The sequence below is a fragment of the Schistocerca serialis genome, chromosome 6 (genome assembly GCF_023864345.2).
Source record: "Schistocerca serialis cubense isolate TAMUIC-IGC-003099 chromosome 6, iqSchSeri2.2, whole genome shotgun sequence".
Taxonomy (NCBI): Eukaryota; Metazoa; Arthropoda; class Insecta; order Orthoptera; family Acrididae; genus Schistocerca; species Schistocerca serialis.
The window spans coordinates 391037291-391058445 of record NC_064643.1 but is presented as its reverse complement, the minus strand read 5'-3'; the positions used below and the strand labels follow the sequence as shown (position 1 = coordinate 391058445).

The window sequence follows — 21155 nt, the reverse complement described above, 5'->3', positions numbered from 1 at the left end:
GCGACATCAGTACACTATCGTTTACATATTTTCATTTCTACAAATTGAGCCTGTGATCTAATGTTCTTTATGAAGATCGTTTATCATTGTTGTTATAATTTCATTGCATTGAAACTAAGCATTAACAAGGTTTTGTCTCTCAAACTTTTCTGCTCTCCAACAGTGAAACAAAATTTTGTGTCGGCAAACTTTTCTGCTCTACGGCGACGACTTCTGGGTCATTTACATGAAGATAATGTGTTTATTCAATGGAAAGAATTAAATGAAGCAGGAGAACTAGATTCTAATTCATTAACTCTAAAACTTAGGTTTTCATGACTTTGGTATTCTCTTTCTGTTATCAATGGGATGCGACCTTGTTTCACGAATATTATGCCTCCAATTTCAAAAACCTTTAAACAATTCTACATGGTATAGACAAAGCCAGCATTAACTTCTGCCTTAGCTGTTATCCAAAAAAATCACAATCCCACTTATTTGCTATGACTCTTTTAATAATAATACCAAATAAAGACCTATCAGTGGACACATCACTTGCGCAACCTCAGGGTAGAAACCACCTGAACCTGGTGCGTTTTCAGTTTTGAGCTTGCAGACTGAGACAGCAGCTTCTTCCTGAGAAAAAGGCAACACCAACATCTGACTGCTGTATTCTTTATCATGTCTGCTTTGAAGTTGTGCATCAGAATCGGTGTTCATATTATCAGGAAGTAAGGCTGCCCCTCCATCCAATCAGCATTGAGCCGCCTTTTCTTAATGTGCCACAGAACAGATTTTGCATTCATCTCTGTCGCCACAAGGGGAGACGTAGCTCATCTGTAGAGAATTATCACCCTGAGCTTATTTATAAAATTTGCAATAGGGTGTGAATACGGCATGTACACTGTCAGGCAGAAAGAGGAAAGCAATAAGATGACATGCTCAGATGCCAATGTAACTTCGTACACATACATACCATTGGTTGGTATGTGACTGATTCGACTCGCAATTCTCTGTGACAGGTAAAATGGCCACTAGAGTGCATTGGTGCTGTTCATGTTTAGTACTGTTACCAAGGCTGATAGGGCTTAGAAGGGGTGCAGATGTCGACTGATCACTGTGAGACAGTGTTATCAACACATGACAAATGCCTCATTGTGAGTTTCCATTTGTCTGGCTGGTAGAATCTTGCAATATCCAGATTTGTGGGGAATTTGGAAGCGACAGTGGCTTGATGTGGAACTGCATGGACATGCGAGGGCAGGCATACTTGGGGTCAAGGTTCCTGTCAACCATATTTGACCACGGCAAGAAAGTGATTGCTCTATGGTGCACCAAACACGTTGTAACCCCTTCATACCCGGATCTGGCCCGATAACAAGTAATGGACTCCCTACAACATTCTGGGTCATCCTGTACCATTGGTTTGGAGACAAGCAGCAGTCATACTAAGGAATTAACATCCCATGTGTAGGTTGTTGTTAACACCACAACACAGACAGGTGCATTTGGAGTGGTGCCATGCCCAGGAATGATGGACAGTTGACGGATGGCGTCACACTGTGTTCAGACATGAACTGCAGTTCTGCAGTACCCAGGATGACCAACTTCGGCAAGTATGGCCTTTATCTGGAGAGAAGACCTACTTGTCCAGTGTTCTGAAGTACAGAGGTGTTACTCTTGGCATCACACTTCATGTCACGGCTGGTATAGACTAAGGGAACTATGATGGTACAGTGGTACATCACAGACATACTGTGTCATCACGTGTTAACCCTCATGAGACAGAATTGCGGTGGCATTTTTCAATAGAACAATTCTTGTCCATAGGTGGCACATGTCTCTATTAACTATATGCGTGATGTTGAGGTGTTCCTGTGGCCAGCAAGATGCCCAGATCTGTCCCTGATAGACCTTGTGAGGGACCAGTTCAGGTGTCAATGCCTTCCCAGTGCCAGTATCCAGGATATCAAGGACCAGTTACAACAATAGTGGGCCATCTTGCCTTAGGAAAGGTTACAATGACTTCACAACACTCTTCCCAACCAAATGAGTGCATGCATCCAAGCCAGTGAAAGTGCAGCATTGAGCTGATAAGTGGGCTAATACTGTCAAGTTCTTTGTCAATCTGACTTGATTTTGTAATCACTGAAATAACATCACATACCCTCCTAGCCCATGAAGTTTCTTTTGCTTCCTTTTCACATTCAGTGTACTTTAGTCTTTTTGTTGGACAGTGTGTACACTTACAACAGTTTGTTTTGTCTGTGCATCTTTCATTTCTACTGTGACAATTTGCCTTAGTCACAGTGACTTTCCTACTTGTAATGACGATGACAGACATTCCCTCATCATGACCAGCAATTGTTAAGATATTTACAAGAAAATGTGGGAACCTATTGTTTCTACAGTGTGGTACTTGCAAACAGACTGTATCAACATTGTATTTCACTAACAGTCAGTTTACTTACGCAGCATTAATCTCTGGCATCTTTACCCTTTTATGTTTATTGAGCGATAACAAAGAACTTCAGAGAACAGAGGATTGTATCAAAATGTATACATACATATGCTTTAGGAATACATATTCGTAACTGTTAGAGGTTGAATGCTTCACATCTTCTCCTGAATATTTACTGGAGGAGGTCACATAATGATTTAATCTCTGTCTGATGCCCCAGGGATGGAACAGATAGCCGATTCACCTTTAAGATATCCAACTCTGATAACATGTCTACGGGGAACCCACAGTTCAGTGGGAGCCTCTAAAGAACTTAAATCCTTATAAAGTTTGTCTGAAAGTAACCGATTACCATTTTTAGTAGGGCTCAAAATACCAAAAAGAATTTTTGTGTTGAACAAGAAGCTCCGAGTCTCTCCGTAATTCACTCTCTTGCAATTTTTGTATCCACCAGTATTACCAGTCACCACATTCCACTTCTCATACTTGTACATTTAGGGGAGAATTTGCGATGGTGTCAATGCCGCAAGGGCACCTGCTATTACTACAGCTGTGATAGCAGTTTCATCACCACCACCACTGCTGCTACTGCCACTGCCGCCGCCGCCACCACCACCACCACCACCACCACCACCACCACCTCTGGTAAGAGCTGCATGAAAATGGTCTTCGGGTTGAATAGCTGATGTCAGGAAGCCTCCCATTGCAGATGTTACTGCAGCAGGAATTTTTCTTTTGAAAGCAGCCACTGCAGTTTGATGAGTGGATGCAAGTGTTCCCCTCATGGTCTGTCCTGGAATGAAGATGATGAAATTCATCTACATCTACATCTACATTGATACTCCGCAAGCCACCCAACGGTGTGTGGCGGAGGGCACTTTACGTGCCACTGTCATTACCTCCATTTCCTGTTCCAGTCGCGTATGGTTCGCGGGAAGAACGACTGTCTGAAAGCCTCCATGCGTGCTCTAATCTCTCTAATTTTACATTCGTGATCTCCTCGGGAGGTATAAGTAGGGGGAAGCAATATATTCGATACCTCATCCAGAAACACACCCTCTCGAAACCTGGCGAGCAAGCTACACCGCGATGCAGAGCGCCTCTCTTGCAGAGTCTGCCACTTGAGTTTATTAAACATCTCCGTAACGCTATCACGGTTACCAAATAACCCGGTGACGAAACGCGCCGCTCTTCTTTGGATCTTCTCTATCTCCTCCGTCAACCCGACCTGGTACGGATCCCACACTGATGAGCAATACTCAAGTATAGGTCAAACGAGTGTTTTGTAAGCCACCTCCTTTGTTGATGGACTACATTTTCTAAGCACTCTCCCAATGAATCTCAACCTGGTATGCACCTTACCAACAATTAATTTTAAATGATCATTCCACTTCAAATCGTTCCGCACGCATACTCCCAGATATTTTACAGACGTAACTGCTACCAGTGTTTGTTCCGCTATCATATAATCATACAATAAAGGATCCTTCTTTCTATGTATTCGCAATACATTACATTTGTCTATGTTAAGGGTCAGTTGCCACTCCCTGCACCAAGTGCCTATCCGCTGCAGATCTTCCTGCATTTCGCTACAATTTTCTAATGCTGCAACTTCTCTGTATACTACAGCATCATCCGCGAAAAGCCGCATGGAACTTCCGACACTATCTACTAAGTCATTTATATATATTGTGAAAAGCAATGGTCCCATAACACTCCCCTGTGGCACGCCAGAGGTTACTTTAACGTCTGTAGACGTCTCTCCATTGATAACAACATGCTGTGTTCTGTTTGCTAAAAACTCTTCAATCCAGCCACACAGCTGGTCTGATATTCCGTAGGCTCTTACTTTGTTTATCAGGCGACAGTGTGGAACTGTATCGAACGCCTTCTGGAAGTCAAGAAAAATAGCATCTACCTGGGAGCCTGTATCTAATATTTTCTGGGTCTCATGAACAAATAAGGCGAGTTGGGTCTCACACGATCGCTGTTTCCGGAATCCATGTCGATTCCTACATAGTAGATTCTGGGTTTCCAGAAATGACATGATACGCGAGCAAAAAACATGCTCTAAAATTCTACAAGAGATCGACGTAAGAGATATAGGTCTATAGTTTTGCGCATCTGCTCGACGACCCTTCTTGAAGACTGGGACTATCTGTGCTCTTTTCCAATCATTTGGAACCCTCCGTTCCTCTAGAGACTTGCGGTACACGGCTGTTAGAAGGGGGGCAAGTTCTTTCGCGTACTCTGTGTAGAATCGAATTGGTATCCCGTCAGGTCCAGTGGACTTTCCTCTATTGAGTGATTCCAGTTGCTTTTCTATTCCTTGGACACTTATTTCGATGTCAGCCATTTTTTCGTTTGTGCGAGGATTTAGAGAAGGAACTGCAGTGCGGTCTTCCTCTGTGAAACAGCTTTGGAAAAAGGTGTTTAGTATTTCAGCTTTACGCGTGTCATCCTCTGTTTCAGTGCCATCATCATCCCATAGTGTCTGGATATGCTGTTTCGAGCCACTTACTGATTTAACGTAAGACCAGAACTTCCTAGGATTTTCTGTCAAGTCGGTACATAGAATTTTACTTTTGAATTCAATGAACGCTTCACGCATAGCCCTCCTTACGCTAACTTTGACATCGTTTAGCTTCTGTTTGTCTGAGAGGTTTTGGCTGCGTTTAAACTTTGAGTGGAGCTCTCTTTGCTTTCGCAGTAGTTTCCTAACTTTGTTGTTGTACCACGGTGGGTTTTTCCCGTCCCTCACAGTTTTACTCGGCACGTACCTGTCTAAAACGCATTTTACGATTGCCTTGAACTTTTTCCATAAACACTCAATATTGTCAGTGTCGGAACAGAAATTTTCGTTTTGATCTGTTAGGTAGTCTGAAATCTGCCTTCTATTACTCTTGCTAAACAGATAAACCTTCCTCCCTTTTTATATATTCCTATTAACTTCCATATTCAGGGATGCTGCAACGGCCTTATGATCACTGATTCCCTGTTCTGTACATACAGAGTCGAAAAGTTCGGGTCTGTTTGTTATCAGTAGGTCCAAGATGTTATCTCCACGAGTCGGTTCTCTGTTTAATTGCTCGAGGTAATTTTCGGGTAGTGCACTCAGTATAATGTCACTCGATGCTCTGTCCCTACCACCCGTCCTAAGTAGTGATTCTGCACATGCTGAGGAAGGTCCTACTCGTTTTGTGGGCAAGTCATTACGAGACATATCATCATCTTATTTAAGCTTCTTGGAAGTTCAAAATTTACTTGCACAAAACTGCTGTATGTCATGTTCATTTACCATACAACACTTATTTAGTCTGCATCATCTCCCATTTATAAGATACTCCTACGGTCTTTTGCAACTGTTGCATCTAATCTCTTCTATAGTGTCACCTATGAAAATCAAAATGCTACTTTTTTATAAACTTTCTACTGATGGGTGCCAAAATGCCCTCAAAATGTGATGATCTTCTCCATGATAGTATAAGCCCAATATGTTGATGCCAGGCTATGGCACGACACCAGTTCCTGCCTACTATCGATGAGGCATATGTTTCCATTTCTGTGGAATATGTCTTTCGTTACTTGATTTACACACATACAACATGGACTTGACCACTCTAAGTCTGCTGGTATTTTGGGATGGGGTTCCATAGTCAGTTCTAGCTATTTCACTTATGAACAGCACTACGCAAGTTGCAATCTTTTCCAGGTGAGTTCTATTTTTCTATTCCTATTGCAACATGAAATGCAGACAGGTTTCTCTTTAATTTTTGTGCATGCATTTTTCTGATGGGCCTCTGACTATGGTGAAGATAGCCAGATATGGGAAATTAAAGAGCCCTTCGGAGAAAAGAAAAGCAATTGAAGGAATATTAAGAGCTCTGATGGCCAACCTGTAATAAGCAAAGAAAGGAAAGCTGAAAGGAAAGTATATAAGGGAAACAAACTTGAACACAATATTTTTAAAAAGCAATAGGTACTAGATGAAGATGAGGTGGGCGATATAATACTGCGAGAAGAATCTGACAGGGCTCTGAAACACCTATGCTGAAACAAATTGATGACATTCCCTCAAAATTATTGAGATCGTTGGGAGAACCAACCATCACAGAATTATTCCACTTCTGTTCGCTTGGTATGCAAAAGACACGAGACAGGAGAAATGTGCTCAGACATAAAAAAAATTGTAATGATCCTAATTTAAAAAAAGGCAGATGTTGACAGGGAAGAATATTACTGAACTATCACTTTAATTAGTCATGTCTGCAAAATACTAACATGAAACAAAATAATGGAAAGAAGAAGCCTAATTTCAGAAAGATCAGTTTGTGTTCCAGATAAATGTAGGAACATGCTAGGTAATACTCACCCTACAACTCATCTAAGAAGATAGACTGATGAAAGGCAAACCCTCATGCTACATAGCTTTAGAGTAAGCTTTTGGCAGTATTTAAGTGTTGAAGGACAAGAAAAGGAGTCAGTAGTTAAGAAGGGAGTGAAACAAGTTGGGGCATGCCTTTCATGGTTTTCAATTGTTACACACAGGAAGCAGTAAGCGAAACCAAAGAGAAATTGCAGAAGGGAATTAAAGTTCACGAACAACTAAAAAGTTTAAGGTTTCTGATGACCATGTAATTCTGTAAGGTACATGAAAGGACTTTGAAGATCAGCTGAAAGGAACACACAATGTCTTCAGAACGAAGTGTAAGATCAACATCAGCACAAGTAAATCAAGAGTAATGGAGTGTAGTGGAATCAAATCAGGTTATACTGAAAGAATTACTTTCGGAAATAAGACCAGGAAAGCAGTATATGACTTTTGCAAGTTGGGAACCAAAATAATTGACATTGGGTGATATAGAGAGGATATAAAATGCAGTCTGGCAATAGTAAAAAATGAGTTTCCCAAAAAACAAAGTATTTCATCATTTAATATAAATGTAAATGTCAAGAAGTTTTTTCAGAAAGTATTTTTATGGAGTGTAGACTTCTGTGGGAGCAAATTGTGAATGATAAATGTATAGACGAAAGTAGAGCAGAGTCCGACGCATAGGGGAACGGTTAATTTTGTAATAGACGGAAGTGTGGGGCGTTAAATATTGTAGAATAAAACTAAGGCACGACTACAATAAGCAGGCTCAACTGCTTATAGAGTGCAGTAGTTATGCAGAAATGAAGAGATTTTAACAGAATAGATGTTGTGGAAAGCTGCACAATGCCAGTGTTCAGACCAAAGACAACAACAACAAAATGAGACCAAAAGCAGTCTCCTCCTCCATCTAGACTGAGTGAGGTGGCGCAGTGACTAGCACACTGGACTCGCATTCGGTAGGACGACGGTTCAATCCTGCATCTGGCCATCCTGATTTAGGTTTTCCTCGTCCTTCCCTAATCCGATGAGACTGATGACCTCGCTTTCTGGTCTCCTCCCCCAAACAACCCAACCCCAACCCCTCCATCTTGTCCACACTCCTAAAGTGGTACTCTTCAGCCCACCAAGTTTATACAATATCCTGATCCATCCATATGCCACACCCACGATAAACCCCTTTCCATATAGTTCATATCATCATGAAAGCTCCAGGTGAAGACTTGCCCAATACACTCACCTAGAACATACCATACCACTGCAGTATCATCACAGGCTCATTCTATCTCATCAGAGGCAGGGTCCTGTGTGAAAGCAGCCATGCCATGGACCATCTCTGCTTGAATTTCTACACGGATTTTATGTGGGTATGACCAAGACACAGCTGTCCACCTGAATGAATGGCTACTGCCAAACTATGGCCATGAGCAGAGTTTGCCACCCGCCCCCCCCCCCCCAAATACCAGCTTTTTGGAAATACACAGATGAGAGTTGTTCTTGCAACAAATTCTCTGGTCTTGTAATCCTTCAGCCTCAATCTCCCCTAGCCCCCTTCTCCACACTGCCCCAAGACCCTGACTTCACTCTCCTGCACCCATAAACTTTTCCCTACAGCATCTTCTACCTCTATTCAATCACCCTCTTCCAATCCATTCCTCCACATCATCGTCTAGTGCATTGCACGACCTTGCCAGTTCCAGGTCCCATGTTGCATTCCTTCTGTGTGCACCTGCTGCCTCTCTCTTCCACATTATTATTCTGTGGATCTGCTATCTCCCTTCAAGCCATCAGTCAGCCATCCCCAACCATCCATTCTGCTCCCCAGTTCATTTCTCCCCTCTCTGACTCTGTCAGACGGGCAAAAGCTATCAGAGTTTTCAGTCTTGTTTGAGTGTGTGTTGATGACTCAGTGACACAGCTATTTGATGTGTCATTACTTTTACTCCTAAATTATAGAGGATGTTTGACTATTATAGGTACAAATGAAAGGGGCAAGCAGAGGCCAATGAAACAAGCAAAAACTTTAAGTATACGTAAAACAGTATGTGTAACAGTGTTGTAGCATCTTCTGTCATTGTCTAGTGCCGTGACATGCTCGGGTGTTTGAAAGTACAGTGCTGCGAAACTTTCCCGCTGGACGCCAGAGACGCTATACACAAGCAACATTTGTTCTGTGTTTTATTCTTTGATCGTTGTTTTCTGTTCCACATTCAACTCCTCGACGAAAGCGTGAATCCAAGTGTGTTAGATACGGAATCCGAACTTTTCTCACGCCTTCGCATGAGCTATCGGTTGCATTGTATGATTGTTCCAACCACAGGGTTGGACATAGAATTTCTGCGGCAGGATCGCTACCAGAAAAGGTGGAAGCCATTTTGCGCATTCTGAGGCCCGCTACAGCCAAGGAACTACGGTGTTTCCTCGGGATGTTAAATTTTTTCTGCCGCCATTTGCCACACACTGTTGAGCTACAGAAACCTTTAGTCGCAGCACTAACTGGTCCGAAAGCCAAGGGCAATGCGCTCATAACTTGGACTCACGAAATGACTGTCGCATCTGAAGCGGCCAAGAAAAGCATCGCCAACGCAGCCCTGCTGGCTGGATCCTACCGCCACGTTAGCACTGGTAGTCGATGCTAGCCAGGCCGCAGTCGGCGCTGTGTTGCAGCAACAATGCAGTGACACGTGGCAGCCACTCGCATTTTTTTCACGCAAGTTGACAACCTCACAAAGACTTTGGAGCGCATACGACAGAGAATTTCTGGCCATTTACAAATCTGTCAAGTACTTCAGACCGCAACTGGAAGCACGTGACTTTGTTATCTTTACGGATCACAAGCCACTAACATAGGCATTCCGCGAGAACAGAACAACATGAACAGTTCCCCCAGACAACACAACCAGCTCATGTTTATTTCTCAGTTTACCACTGATATATGTCATGTGTCTGGGATCGACAATGTAGTGGCTGACTGTTTGTCCAGAGTCAGCAGCATTGCCAGTACGATCGATTACGTCAACCTCGCTGCAGCACAGCAAGCCGATGCAGAATTACAAGTGATTCTGTCAAATGGTGAATCAGCGCTGGATCTGCAGCTGGTAGACATTCCTGGAAGTGATGTAAAGCTACATTGGGACATGTCCACGTCAAAGCTGAGACCCTTCCTACCTCTGGAATTTCAGAAGTACGCTTTCCATTCACCGCACAACTTATGTCACCCAGGCATACGAGCTACGACACGCTTAGTAACAACGCATTACGTGTGGCCTGGAATGCAAACGGACTGGTGAATGGGCGAGATGCTGCTTGAAATGCCAGCATAGCAAGATAAATTGCCATGTCCACTCACCGGTAGGAAGCTTTCCAATCACGACAGCATGATTCACCCATGTCCACCTTGACATTGTTGGCCCACTGTCAGCACCCGATGGTCAGCATTATGTACTTACGATGATTGATGGGTACACTCAATGGCCAGAATCTGCACTAGTGGACAATGTTATGGCAGAAACTATCGCATTCACCCTCATCACACACTGGGTGTCACGTTTGGTTGCTCGCTGCACATTACGACAGACAGGGGACGTCAATTTGAGTCCCATTTGTTTCGAGAGTTGACAAAATTTTGTGGTACACTTCACCACCGGACAACGAGCTATCACCCTGCCAGCAATGGTTTAATAGAGCGATGGCACCATACCCTAAAAGCTGCTCCAATGTGTCATGACACCAGATGGACCAAAGCACTTCCTGTGGTATTACTTGGACTCCGAAGCACATTCAAGCTAGACCTGGATGCTTCTTCAGCCGAATTGGTTTATGGTGAAGTATTATGCCTGCTGGTAGAATTCATGGCTACCGGTGCTCTGCCGAACCCTACGGGTGACCAGCCGGAATTTCTCCGCCAACTGTGACAACGTGTGGCTCGCCTCCATGCGCAGCAACCTCACCGACACGGGACTCCTGCCACGTTTGTCTATCGTGACCTATCCTCCCGCTCACACGTCATGTTACGAACGGAAGGTATTAAACCCTCACTCCAACTACCATATTCCGGCCCACACCGTGTCGTAACCAGAGGAAGCAAGACCTTGGACATCTTGATCAACGGGAAACCGACTACAGTCTTCACTGACCGTGTGAAACCAGCGTTAAGTCTTTCCGGAAGCAACGACGTCTGACCTACCACGACTTCTGCCTGACTCAGCAATCACTCCGTCAACATCGTTGCCGACAGACGCAACTGGGGGCCGCAGTTGACCCACCACCACGCACCTCAAGATATGGACGACATGTCAATTTTCCAGCACACTATTTGGAATGACACTCCGCTTCCACCATGGGGGCTGATGTGGCGTCTTCTGTCATTGTCTAGCGCCATGACATGCTCGGGTGTTTGATAGTACAGTGCTGTGAAACTTTCCCGCTGGATGTCAGAGACGCTATACACAAGCAACATTTGTTCTGTGTTTTATTCTTTAATTGTTGTTTTCTGTTCCACATTCAACTCCCTGGCGAAAGCATGAATCCAAGTGTGTTAGATACGGAATAATTTACCGTACTGGACTTTTCTCACGCCTTCGCACGAGTTATCGGTTGCAGTGTACTATTGTCTGTGCCGACCACAGGGTTTCGTTAATAAATTATTACATCCACCTGAGACTAGCCTACTTCTCTTATTCAGCCTACAAGCACACCGCAGATGTTTAACCGTCGATCATGGTAATTGAAACTGGTACCGACAAGTGTTATACAAAGTATTTCCATTAATAATACGAGTTCAGTGCTTGTACCAGATGTAAAACATCCTGCAAAATATATCTGAATCTATAAAACCGTCACTTGTGTCTTTTCTTACACTTTTATGTCACTGTTTACAGGTAGAAACAAGGTGCACATTATTTAATGCAAATACAAAATGTTCATTATTGATAACTACGTATTTACTTTATTATAACTTTTTATAGATGTTAGACTCAAAATATTGTTGATGTTCAGTGATCTTTCTGACAGTGAAATAGAATCATGAAGGGATAAGAAGCTCCAGAGACAAAACAAGTAAAAAGTGAGTAATGATGGCTTTAACATCTTACCTATGGGAAAGTTACAAGTAATGGGCTGAGGAACGCCTTCGCTGAAAATGTTTATTGAGTCGGCCATCTTCTGACTGGTTTGATGCAGCCTACATGAATTCCTCTCCTGTGCCAACCTCTTCATCTCATAGTAGCACTTGTGACTACATCCTCAATTATTTGCTGGGTGTACTCCAATCTCTGTTTTCCTTTACAGTTTTCACCCTCTACAGCTCCCTATAGTACCATGTGCCCCTCCTTCTTGTCAGTGTTTTCCATATATTCCTTTCTTTGCTGATTACCTGGAGAACTACCTCAATTACCTTATCAGTCCACCTAATTTAAACATTCTTCTGTAGTACTACATCTCAAATGGATTGAATTCTCTTCTGTTCTGGCTTTCCCACACTCCATGTTCCACTATCATACAAAGCTGTGCTCTAAATGTACAGCCTGAGAAATTTCTTTCTCAAATTAAGGTCTATATTGATGATGGGAGACAGCTCTTGCCAGGAATGCCCTTTCTGTTAGTGCCAGTCTCCTTTTTATGTCTTCCCTGATCCATCCATGATGGGTTATTTTGCTATCTATGTAGCAAAATTCCTTAAATTCATCTACTTCTTGATCACCAATCCTGATGCCAAGTTTTGCACTGTTCTCATTTCTGTTACTACTGATTACTTGTGTCTTCTTTCAATTTATTCTCGGTCCATATTCTCTATTCATTGGGCTGTTCATTCCATTTAGCAAATCCTGTAATTCTCCTTCCTTTAACTGAGAACAGCAATGTCGTCAGTGAATCTTATCATTATTATCCTCTCACCTTGAATTTTAATTCCAGTCTTGAACCTTTCTTGTATTTCCATCATTGCTTATTTGATGTATAAACTGAACAGTAATGACGATCATCCCTGTCTTGCACCCTTTTTAATTGGAGAAGTTAGTTCTCTATCTTCCAATCTTCTTGTTCTCTCTTGGTTCTTTCCCTACAGCTTACTCCTTTTTTTCTCAGAATTTCAATCATATTGCACCATCTAACATTGTCAAACACTTTTTCTAGGTTGACAAGTCCTAAGAACATGTTTTGCTTTTTCTTCAGTCTTGCTTCCATTATCCATCACAATGTCAGAATTGAGTCTCTGGTGCCTTTCCCCTTACTAAAGCCAAACCAATCATCATCTAGCACATTCTCAATTTTCTTTTCTGTTCATCTGTATTTTATTCTTGTCAGCAACTTGGATGCATGAGCTGTTAAGCTGATCGTGCAATAATTCTTGCACTTTTTGGCTCTTGCTATCTTCGGGACTACATAGATGATGGTTCCCCAGAAGTCTAGTGGTATGTTGCCAGTCTCATACATTCTACACACCAAAGTGAATCATCATTTTGTTGCCACTTCCGCCAATGATTTTATAAATTCTGATGGAAAGTTGTATATCACTTCTGTCTTGTTTGATCTTAAGTCATCCAAAGCTCTATTAAATTCTGATTCTAATACTGCATCCCCCATCTCACCTACATCAACTTCTGTTTCTTCTTCTATCACATCATCAGACAAGCCTTCACCCTGAGTAATTTTTGTACCTATTCACACTCTCCTCTGCATTTAACAGTGGATTCCTACTGCTCACTTAATGCTACCACCCTTGCTTTTAATTTCACTGAAGGTAATTTTGACTTTTCTGTATGCCGAGTCAGTCCTCCTGACAATCATTTCTTTTTTATTTTTTCGCATTTTTCATTCAGCCATTTTGCCTTACTTCCTCTGTACTTCCTATTTATTTCCATTCTTAAGTGACTTGCATTTCTGTATTCCTGAATTTCCCGAAGCATTTTTGTACTTCCTTCTTTTGTTATTCCTGGTTTCTTCACAGTTACCTTCTTTGCACTTATGGTTTCCTTTATAACTTCTGTGACTGCCCTGTGTAGATATGTCCATTCCTCTTGAACTGAACTACCCACTGAGCTGCACCTTATAGCAGTATCTACAGCCTCAGACAACTTCAAGTGTGTCCCTTAATTCCTTAGTACTTTCATATTCCACTTCTTTGCGTATTGATTCTTTCTGACTAATGTCAAACTTCAGCCTACTCTTCACCTACTAAATTGCAATCTGAGTTTTTACATCCAGGGAACACCTTACAATCCAGTGTATGATTTCAGAACCTCTGTCTAACCATGACGTAATCTCACTGAAATCTTCCCATATCTCGCAGCCTTTTCCAAGTACCCTCCTCCTCTTGTGATTCTTGAACAGAGTATTTGCTATCACTAACTGAAATTTATTGCAGAACTCAACTGGTCTCTTTCCTCTCTCATTCCTAGTACCAGTACCAAATCCATGTTCTCCTGTAACCCTTTCTTCTACTCCTTCCCCTAGAACTGCATTCCAATCCCCATTGACCATTAGATTTTCACCTCCCTTTACTTACAGAATTACTCATTGGGTACCCTCATATACTTCATCTCTTCATCTTTGGCTTGTGATATTGACATGTTTATGCCTGAACTACTGTTGTTGGTGGTCATTTGCTGCTGATTCTGATGAGGATAACCTTATTACTGAACTGTTCACAGTAACTAACTTTCTGCCCTACCTTCCTATTCATAACAAATTCTATTCCTGTTACATCATTTTCTGCTGCTGTTGATATTACCCTATGTATATCTGATCAGAAATCCATGTCTTCTTTCCATTTCAATTGTTGGCCCCCACTGTATGTGGATTGACCTTAGCATTCCCATTTTTAGATTTTCTAGCTTCTCTACTATGTTCAAACTTCTGACATTTCACATTCCCCAATTTTTGGAGCATTAATCTTTCATTATTTATTCAATCTTTTTGTCATGGTCACCTCCCACTTGACAATCTCCTCCCGAAGATCTGAATGGGGGATTAGTCTGGAAGTTTTTTGTTATTGGAGAGATAATCATGACACTTTTTCATAACAGGCCGCTTGTAGATATGCATGATGTGTCTTTAATGCAGTGGTTTCCATTGCCTTCTGCATCCTCATGCCATTGATCATTGCTGGTTCGTTGACCTTTGGGGCAGTTAGCCACCCCAGTGGTAACAGAGTACCCTGAACCTCTGTTCCTCTGTCCTCTTTGACAAGGCCATTGGCAGCATTATAAATCCATAACAGGGAATTGGAGAAAATAACAGTACTACCCTATTGAAGATGTAACAGAATTATGATCTCTAATTGGTCATAGTACACACACCAAAAACTGTTTCGCATCACCCCGTTTCCCAGAACTCCTAATGATAGACGTTCACTGTGGATATTTTACCACAGACACAGTCCCTTTGACACAACCATGCATGAGCAAAGCCTGTTAGATGGAGGGGGTCCAACAGCCAATCAGCTCCAGTCATTTCACCAGGAAGAAGGTACACGGCTTGCGTTGTCTGTAGTTCAACCACGCCTAGATGGTCAATACCGCGGTTCGATCAGGTCCGCATTGTTACTTTGTGCCAGGAAGGGCTCTCAATAAAGGAAGCATCCAGGCATCTTGGAGTGACCAAAGCAATGTTGTTTGGACATGGTGGAGATACAGACAGGAAATGCAATGACATGCCTCACTCAGGCTGCCCAAGGACTACTACTGCAGTGGATGACTGCTATCTACCTGTCTGACAGCAATGCCACCATGTTGAATAATGCTTTTTGTGCAGCCACAGGACGTTGTGTTATGACTCAAAGTGTGTGCAATAGGCTGCATGATGCACAACTTCACTCCTGATGTCCATGGCGAGGTCCATCTTTGCAACCACGACACCATGCAGAGCAGTACAGATGGGCCCAACAACATGCCAAATAGACCGCTCACGAGTGGCATCACATTCTCTTCACCAATGAGTGTCGCATCATATGGCTTCAAACTGACAATCGCCGGAGACGTGTTTGGAGGCAACCCGGTCAGACTGCCCCCATCGTGCACATCTTATGAACGACTTCCTTCAGGATAACGACATTGCTCGACTGGAGTGGCCATCATGTTCTCCAGACATGAAACCTATCGAATATGCCTGGAATAGATTGAAAAGGGATGTTTATGCGTGACGTGACCCACCAGCCCCTCTGAGGTATCTACACTGAATCGCTGTTGAGAAGTAGGACAATCTGGACCAACAGTGCCTTGATGAACTTGTGGATAGTATGCCACGATGAATACAGGCATGCATCAATGCAAGAGGACGTGGTACTGGGTATTAGAGGTACATCGATCTGGACCACTACCTCTGAAGGTCTAGCTGTATGGTGGTGCAACATGCAATGTGTGGTTTTCATGAACTATAAAAAGGGCGGGAATGATGTTTATGTTGATCTCTATTCCAATTTTCTGTACATGTTCCAGAACTCTCGGAACCGAGATGATGCAGAATTTTTTTGGTGTGTGTGTGTGTGTGTGTGTGTGTGTGTGTGTGTGTGTGTGTGTGTGTGTGTGTGTGTATAAAATAAAAAAATAACAGATCTGTCAGATCAAATATATTTCCCATTATTTACAGTGAAAAGTATTTTAAATAATTATTCATTTAGACAGAATTTCTAGAATTTTATTTTATCTATCATTTCTGTATTATTCAGTTCGATTTCTGTGTAACAAATACTTGTGCCAGCTCATCATAATCATATGTCCTTTTTAGAAAAATGTCTGTGAGGCGAATTCCTGATATGTTCTGAAACACACAAGAAGAAAATCATATTTAATGAATATAACAATAGTGGATGATTCAAAGTAATGAACAGTAGTTAAAACTATGGAGAGTACGAAACAGTGTCACTCAATCACATTTTTATGTAACTACACTTCTTTTGTAAATAATAGAACACAAAATTTTGTCAGATGGACTACCAGAAACTAAACAAACACTATAAACAACATATTGCCACAGTTGCAGTTTGGATTTATAAAGATTTCTCATACTGAGGTTACAAACATATATAGTGAGAAGTACTTAGTTCATTCAATACTAAATTATAGGTTGCTGGTGTATCCTTTGATCCATGAAAGGCATTTCAGTGCGTAAATAACTTTCTTTTAAGTAATTAAAAATGTTATAGTGTCACAGGAGATTCTGCAAAATGGTTTGATTCAGTTCTCATCACACAGTGAACAAGTGCTTGTGGTGACCAATAAAGTTCCACCTAGTGAATCTCTTAGCTGAAGTAATTGAGGTATACATTACAAACAGTATTAAATGATGTGAGTTATATGTAATAAATGAATATTGGACTTCAGCAAAAAGTGGGTAATTAAAAAATGTAACCATTTCTTTGCCCCCTACAACAGCCAGGAATTATTTTACCCATTACTTCTTTAAAAAATCATTATAGAAGAACAGTTACAAACAAGTTTAAATTTGATCCACTAGATTTTGGGTATGCAGCCATAGAAACTTAACTGATATTTCAGATATATATTTTTCAATCTTCTTCCAAGTAAGCCGACAGACTAAAATTACAGCAATCGCATTTCTTATTTTAACACAAGATCCAAATAACTTTACTTGTGCTCACAGCATGTATAAGGCCCAGAGATGTTGTTCAGTGGCAAAGAGCTTTGCACAAACTGAATCAAGAAACTCCCAGACAAACAAACCAGTCTATAAACCAAGACCAACAGACTGTCAATAGGACTGGTTATTTCAGATGAAAAAAGATTGAGATCCAAAAGGAAGAAGAAATACTGGGGGCAACAGAAAATCTTTTTTACAAAATTGAATAAAGAAATACAATGAAGACCATGTATAAAAGAATAAAAAGGCAAGTTGGAGCACTTGGTTAGCTCAATAGATAATAGGCAGACTAAGAATAACTTAAATTCAACAAACCAGTAAATTTTAAGCTTTGTGACAACCACTAGTGAAACTTGGCAATTTGAAGCATTTTACAGATGTACTGGATCAACACAACAGCTTAATAACAGCTCTTCAAGAACTTCACAATACAGATCAGGACCAACTTGAATCACAGGTATATTCTCTTTACAAAGGACCTTCAGGGAGAAAGAGTAACACAGAATGTCCCTCAATGCAGTGGGGGTTATCAGTCCATAATAACATAACAGACTTGACAGAGGATTACTTCTTGAACTCTTCAAGGACAGCAATCTTCACAACTAAAGTAGAGAATAAAACCTTCACGTTTTCATAAATGTGTAAGCACCAACAAGGGATAAAAACAAATGTACAGGAGAAATGGGGAAAAACTGAGAAGAGCTCAATCAAATGAAATCAAATAGAGCTAATGTACAAATAAAAATGTTTCTAGAAGATTTTGGTGTGAGAATAGGATAAGAAAGGTGGTCACACATAGGTAGGAAAACGACCAACTTATAAACTGACAAAGAAGAATGGTCAATGATGAATGGACTTTATCCTTGAAATTACCAGATTTATCAGGCAACCACTTAAAATAATCACCAGTAAATGTAATAATATAAAGTTAGGAAAGTTCCAAACTGATCATGCTGCCATGGGCAAAACCTACAAGGAAATTTATAATGTCAAATTCCTATAAGTGGTTGACACTGGCTTAGGTCATTCTACATGAGAAATGAAAATTAAGTTAACAGCAAAAAGGAAACATAATTCTTCCCAAGCCAATAGGAATAAGAATTTTCACACCAGTTATTTAATAAAAAATAAAGTAGTACAGAGAGGTACAAAATATACCTACTTGACCAGCACAAGATGATGATTAATAAGTTTAACGCCACAGCTGAAACTGATACTATTAAATAGAGGAAGAAACATGCCTAGTAGATAAAGATAAATTGCCAACAACAGAAATACAAATAATTCAGAGAAGAACTAAGGCTAGATGACAAGTGAACTTTCAGGCAGCATAAGACAATGGAGTATTACAAAACATTTAAACGATCCTGCCAGATGTACTAATCCAAGATTGAAGCTATTGATAAGTGACATTATGTCTGCATTTCGGGAGGGCACTACCAGGAAGGAAAACACAGCCCCAATGGCTGATTGATCATGTGTGACCAGCTGACGCTGTGTTCTCTTCTAGCCACTGAGAGTATATTTCCACCCCCTGCCAAATAATGGAGCAGACTGCTCTTACTGTTGTACAAGTTAAATAACCCTGAAAGTGAGATTGGCAAAGTGAAGTTGTGCCTCAGTACCTACGGCCTCCTACATTTATATAGCCAAGGGAAGTAACTATCACCAAATCCATTTTATTATATGGCAACTGGCATGTACTCACTTTAAGCTGTGTGCACACTGAATTAGTTGTGTGAGTTCTTTAATTATCTTGCAGCTCAGAACAATTATTTTATTTTACTGTGAGCCTATTGGCATTTGTTTCATGTTACAATGTACTTATGCGAGTGTAATAAATGGCTGTTGCACTAGAAGAGCATGTCACAAAGTCACGAAATAATCCATCGAAGCTTATGGTGAGAAACAAAATGGGGAAATGGCAGATAAACATCAAGATAATACAAAATCTGGGCAGAATACCTTAAAAAGTTTACCAAAGTATGGAGATCTAAAGCAGACAAACATTACTACCAAAGGTGACACTTCCAAGTTACAACAAGGTGGCCACTGTGATTAGCTTGGTCAACAAATACAGAGTGGAAGAAAAGAATCAAGTAGCTGCAGTGTTATGGAAAATATGCCAATTATCAAACCCTTCACCATTTATAAAGCCTATTATCTATATCTAGAATATTGAAAAAATGCATGAGGAATTGGATGCAGTGATAATCCACCCATTACACAAAGTAAGTGACAGATCAGATCTGACTAATTATCAAGGGATATTCCGACTTGATGCTGTGTTGCAAATATGATTTTATCCAAAATTATTGAATCCAGTGCTGCTTTGCAATTGCTAAATATGCATGGGAATTCGATATATGTCCTAATCTCCTTCTTTCTCCCTCCTACCGCTGTTCATCTCCTCCTCCCAGCACACTCTCCCCCCCCCCCCCCCCCCCCCCTCGGCCCTGTCTCTCACCCTCTCTCTCCATCTCATCATCTCCCTTCTCACTGTCCACTTTCTCCTTCCTCCTCTCTATGTCCATTCCTTGCCTCTGCCCTCCCCTCCTCTTTTCTTCTCTGTCCATCTCATTTTCCTCCTCCTCCTCCTCCTCCTCCTCCTCCTCTCTGATCATGATCCTTGTTCATTGTTACTGCAAATTAAATCTTTGACTGGGAACTGAAGTAGTTTAAAATGAATCAGTAAATCAGGAATACTGGTATATGGCATATGACATATCTCTCTGGCTGCTGGATCTGTGAGGCTAGTAGCTGTTCAAGCTGCTAATGTGTAGGATTACTAAGTTAGCCATAAATACAATTTTTTCTCTTTTCTGTTAAAACTAACTGCAAGGAAGAAAACAAAACAGCACATTCCTGTGTATACAATTGTCGAAAATTATACATAAGGAGAAAGAATTTATATGAGAGAACTGATTTGTCTAATGATTTAAATGCTCTGCTATTGAAGTTAAAACTGTCTGTGAGAAAGAAAAGAACTCGCACATTTTCACAGACAGCACAGCATTTTCGTTCTTGAAAAATATGTATTAGAGTATCATGGAAAAACTTGGACTAAATCAATCATGAACTTTTTGGGATTCTTGCTAAACAATACAGACCCTATGGCCATTCAAATGTTTACTGGAGTGTCATGTAAAATTTTGAAGTAAATTTGTCAGGAACTATTCTGGAATTTTGCTAACAATGTTTCCCCCATTTCATATTTGTATACATTGGGGAGGGGGAGGGGGGGTGGGGTGGGGGAGAACACTACACACTACAAAGGAATTATCCACATGGGACAGAAATTGGATGTAATGTACATGTACAGACAAACAGATTGTTACAATTCCAAAAGAGCTTCACAAATTAAGTAAGTTCAACCTTGGTCCACCCCTCATTACAGATGTCAGACATCATAGGCTGGGCAGACTGATAAAACAGGACACACGGTGAACTCTAGCAGAAAAAACATCCGACTAATGCTCAGCAGAGTACAAGTGTGTCTGAACACACATTGCATCCGATAATCCTAACAATAGGCCTCCGCAGCTGACGAGCCCTGCATGTGCCAATGTTAACACCATGAAATCGGCAACTATGCAGAAATGGGTGTTGCATGGTCTGATGAATCCCGATACCTTCTTCATCATGCTGACGGGAGGGTGTGAATCCACCGTCTTCCAGGGGAACAGCTCCTTGACACTTGTACTGTGAGACAGTGACAAGCTGGTCGTGGTGCCATTATGCTCTGGG

The 21155-nt window shown here is 41.3% G+C and overlaps 1 protein-coding gene across 1 annotated transcript in view; it reads right to left on the bottom strand.

The window, feature by feature from the left end:
- Window positions 1–16423: 16423 nt before the first annotated feature.
- The window catches only part of LOC126483621 (trafficking protein particle complex subunit 13), a 215589-nt gene continuing 210857 nt past the window's right edge, over window positions 16424–21155 (bottom strand). The window contains exon 10 of the mRNA XM_050106665.1: window positions 16424–16568. Within this exon, the coding sequence (XP_049962622.1) occupies window positions 16473–16568 (96 nt within the window). The 3' untranslated portion in view covers window positions 16424–16472. The remainder of the gene's footprint in view (window positions 16569–21155) is intronic.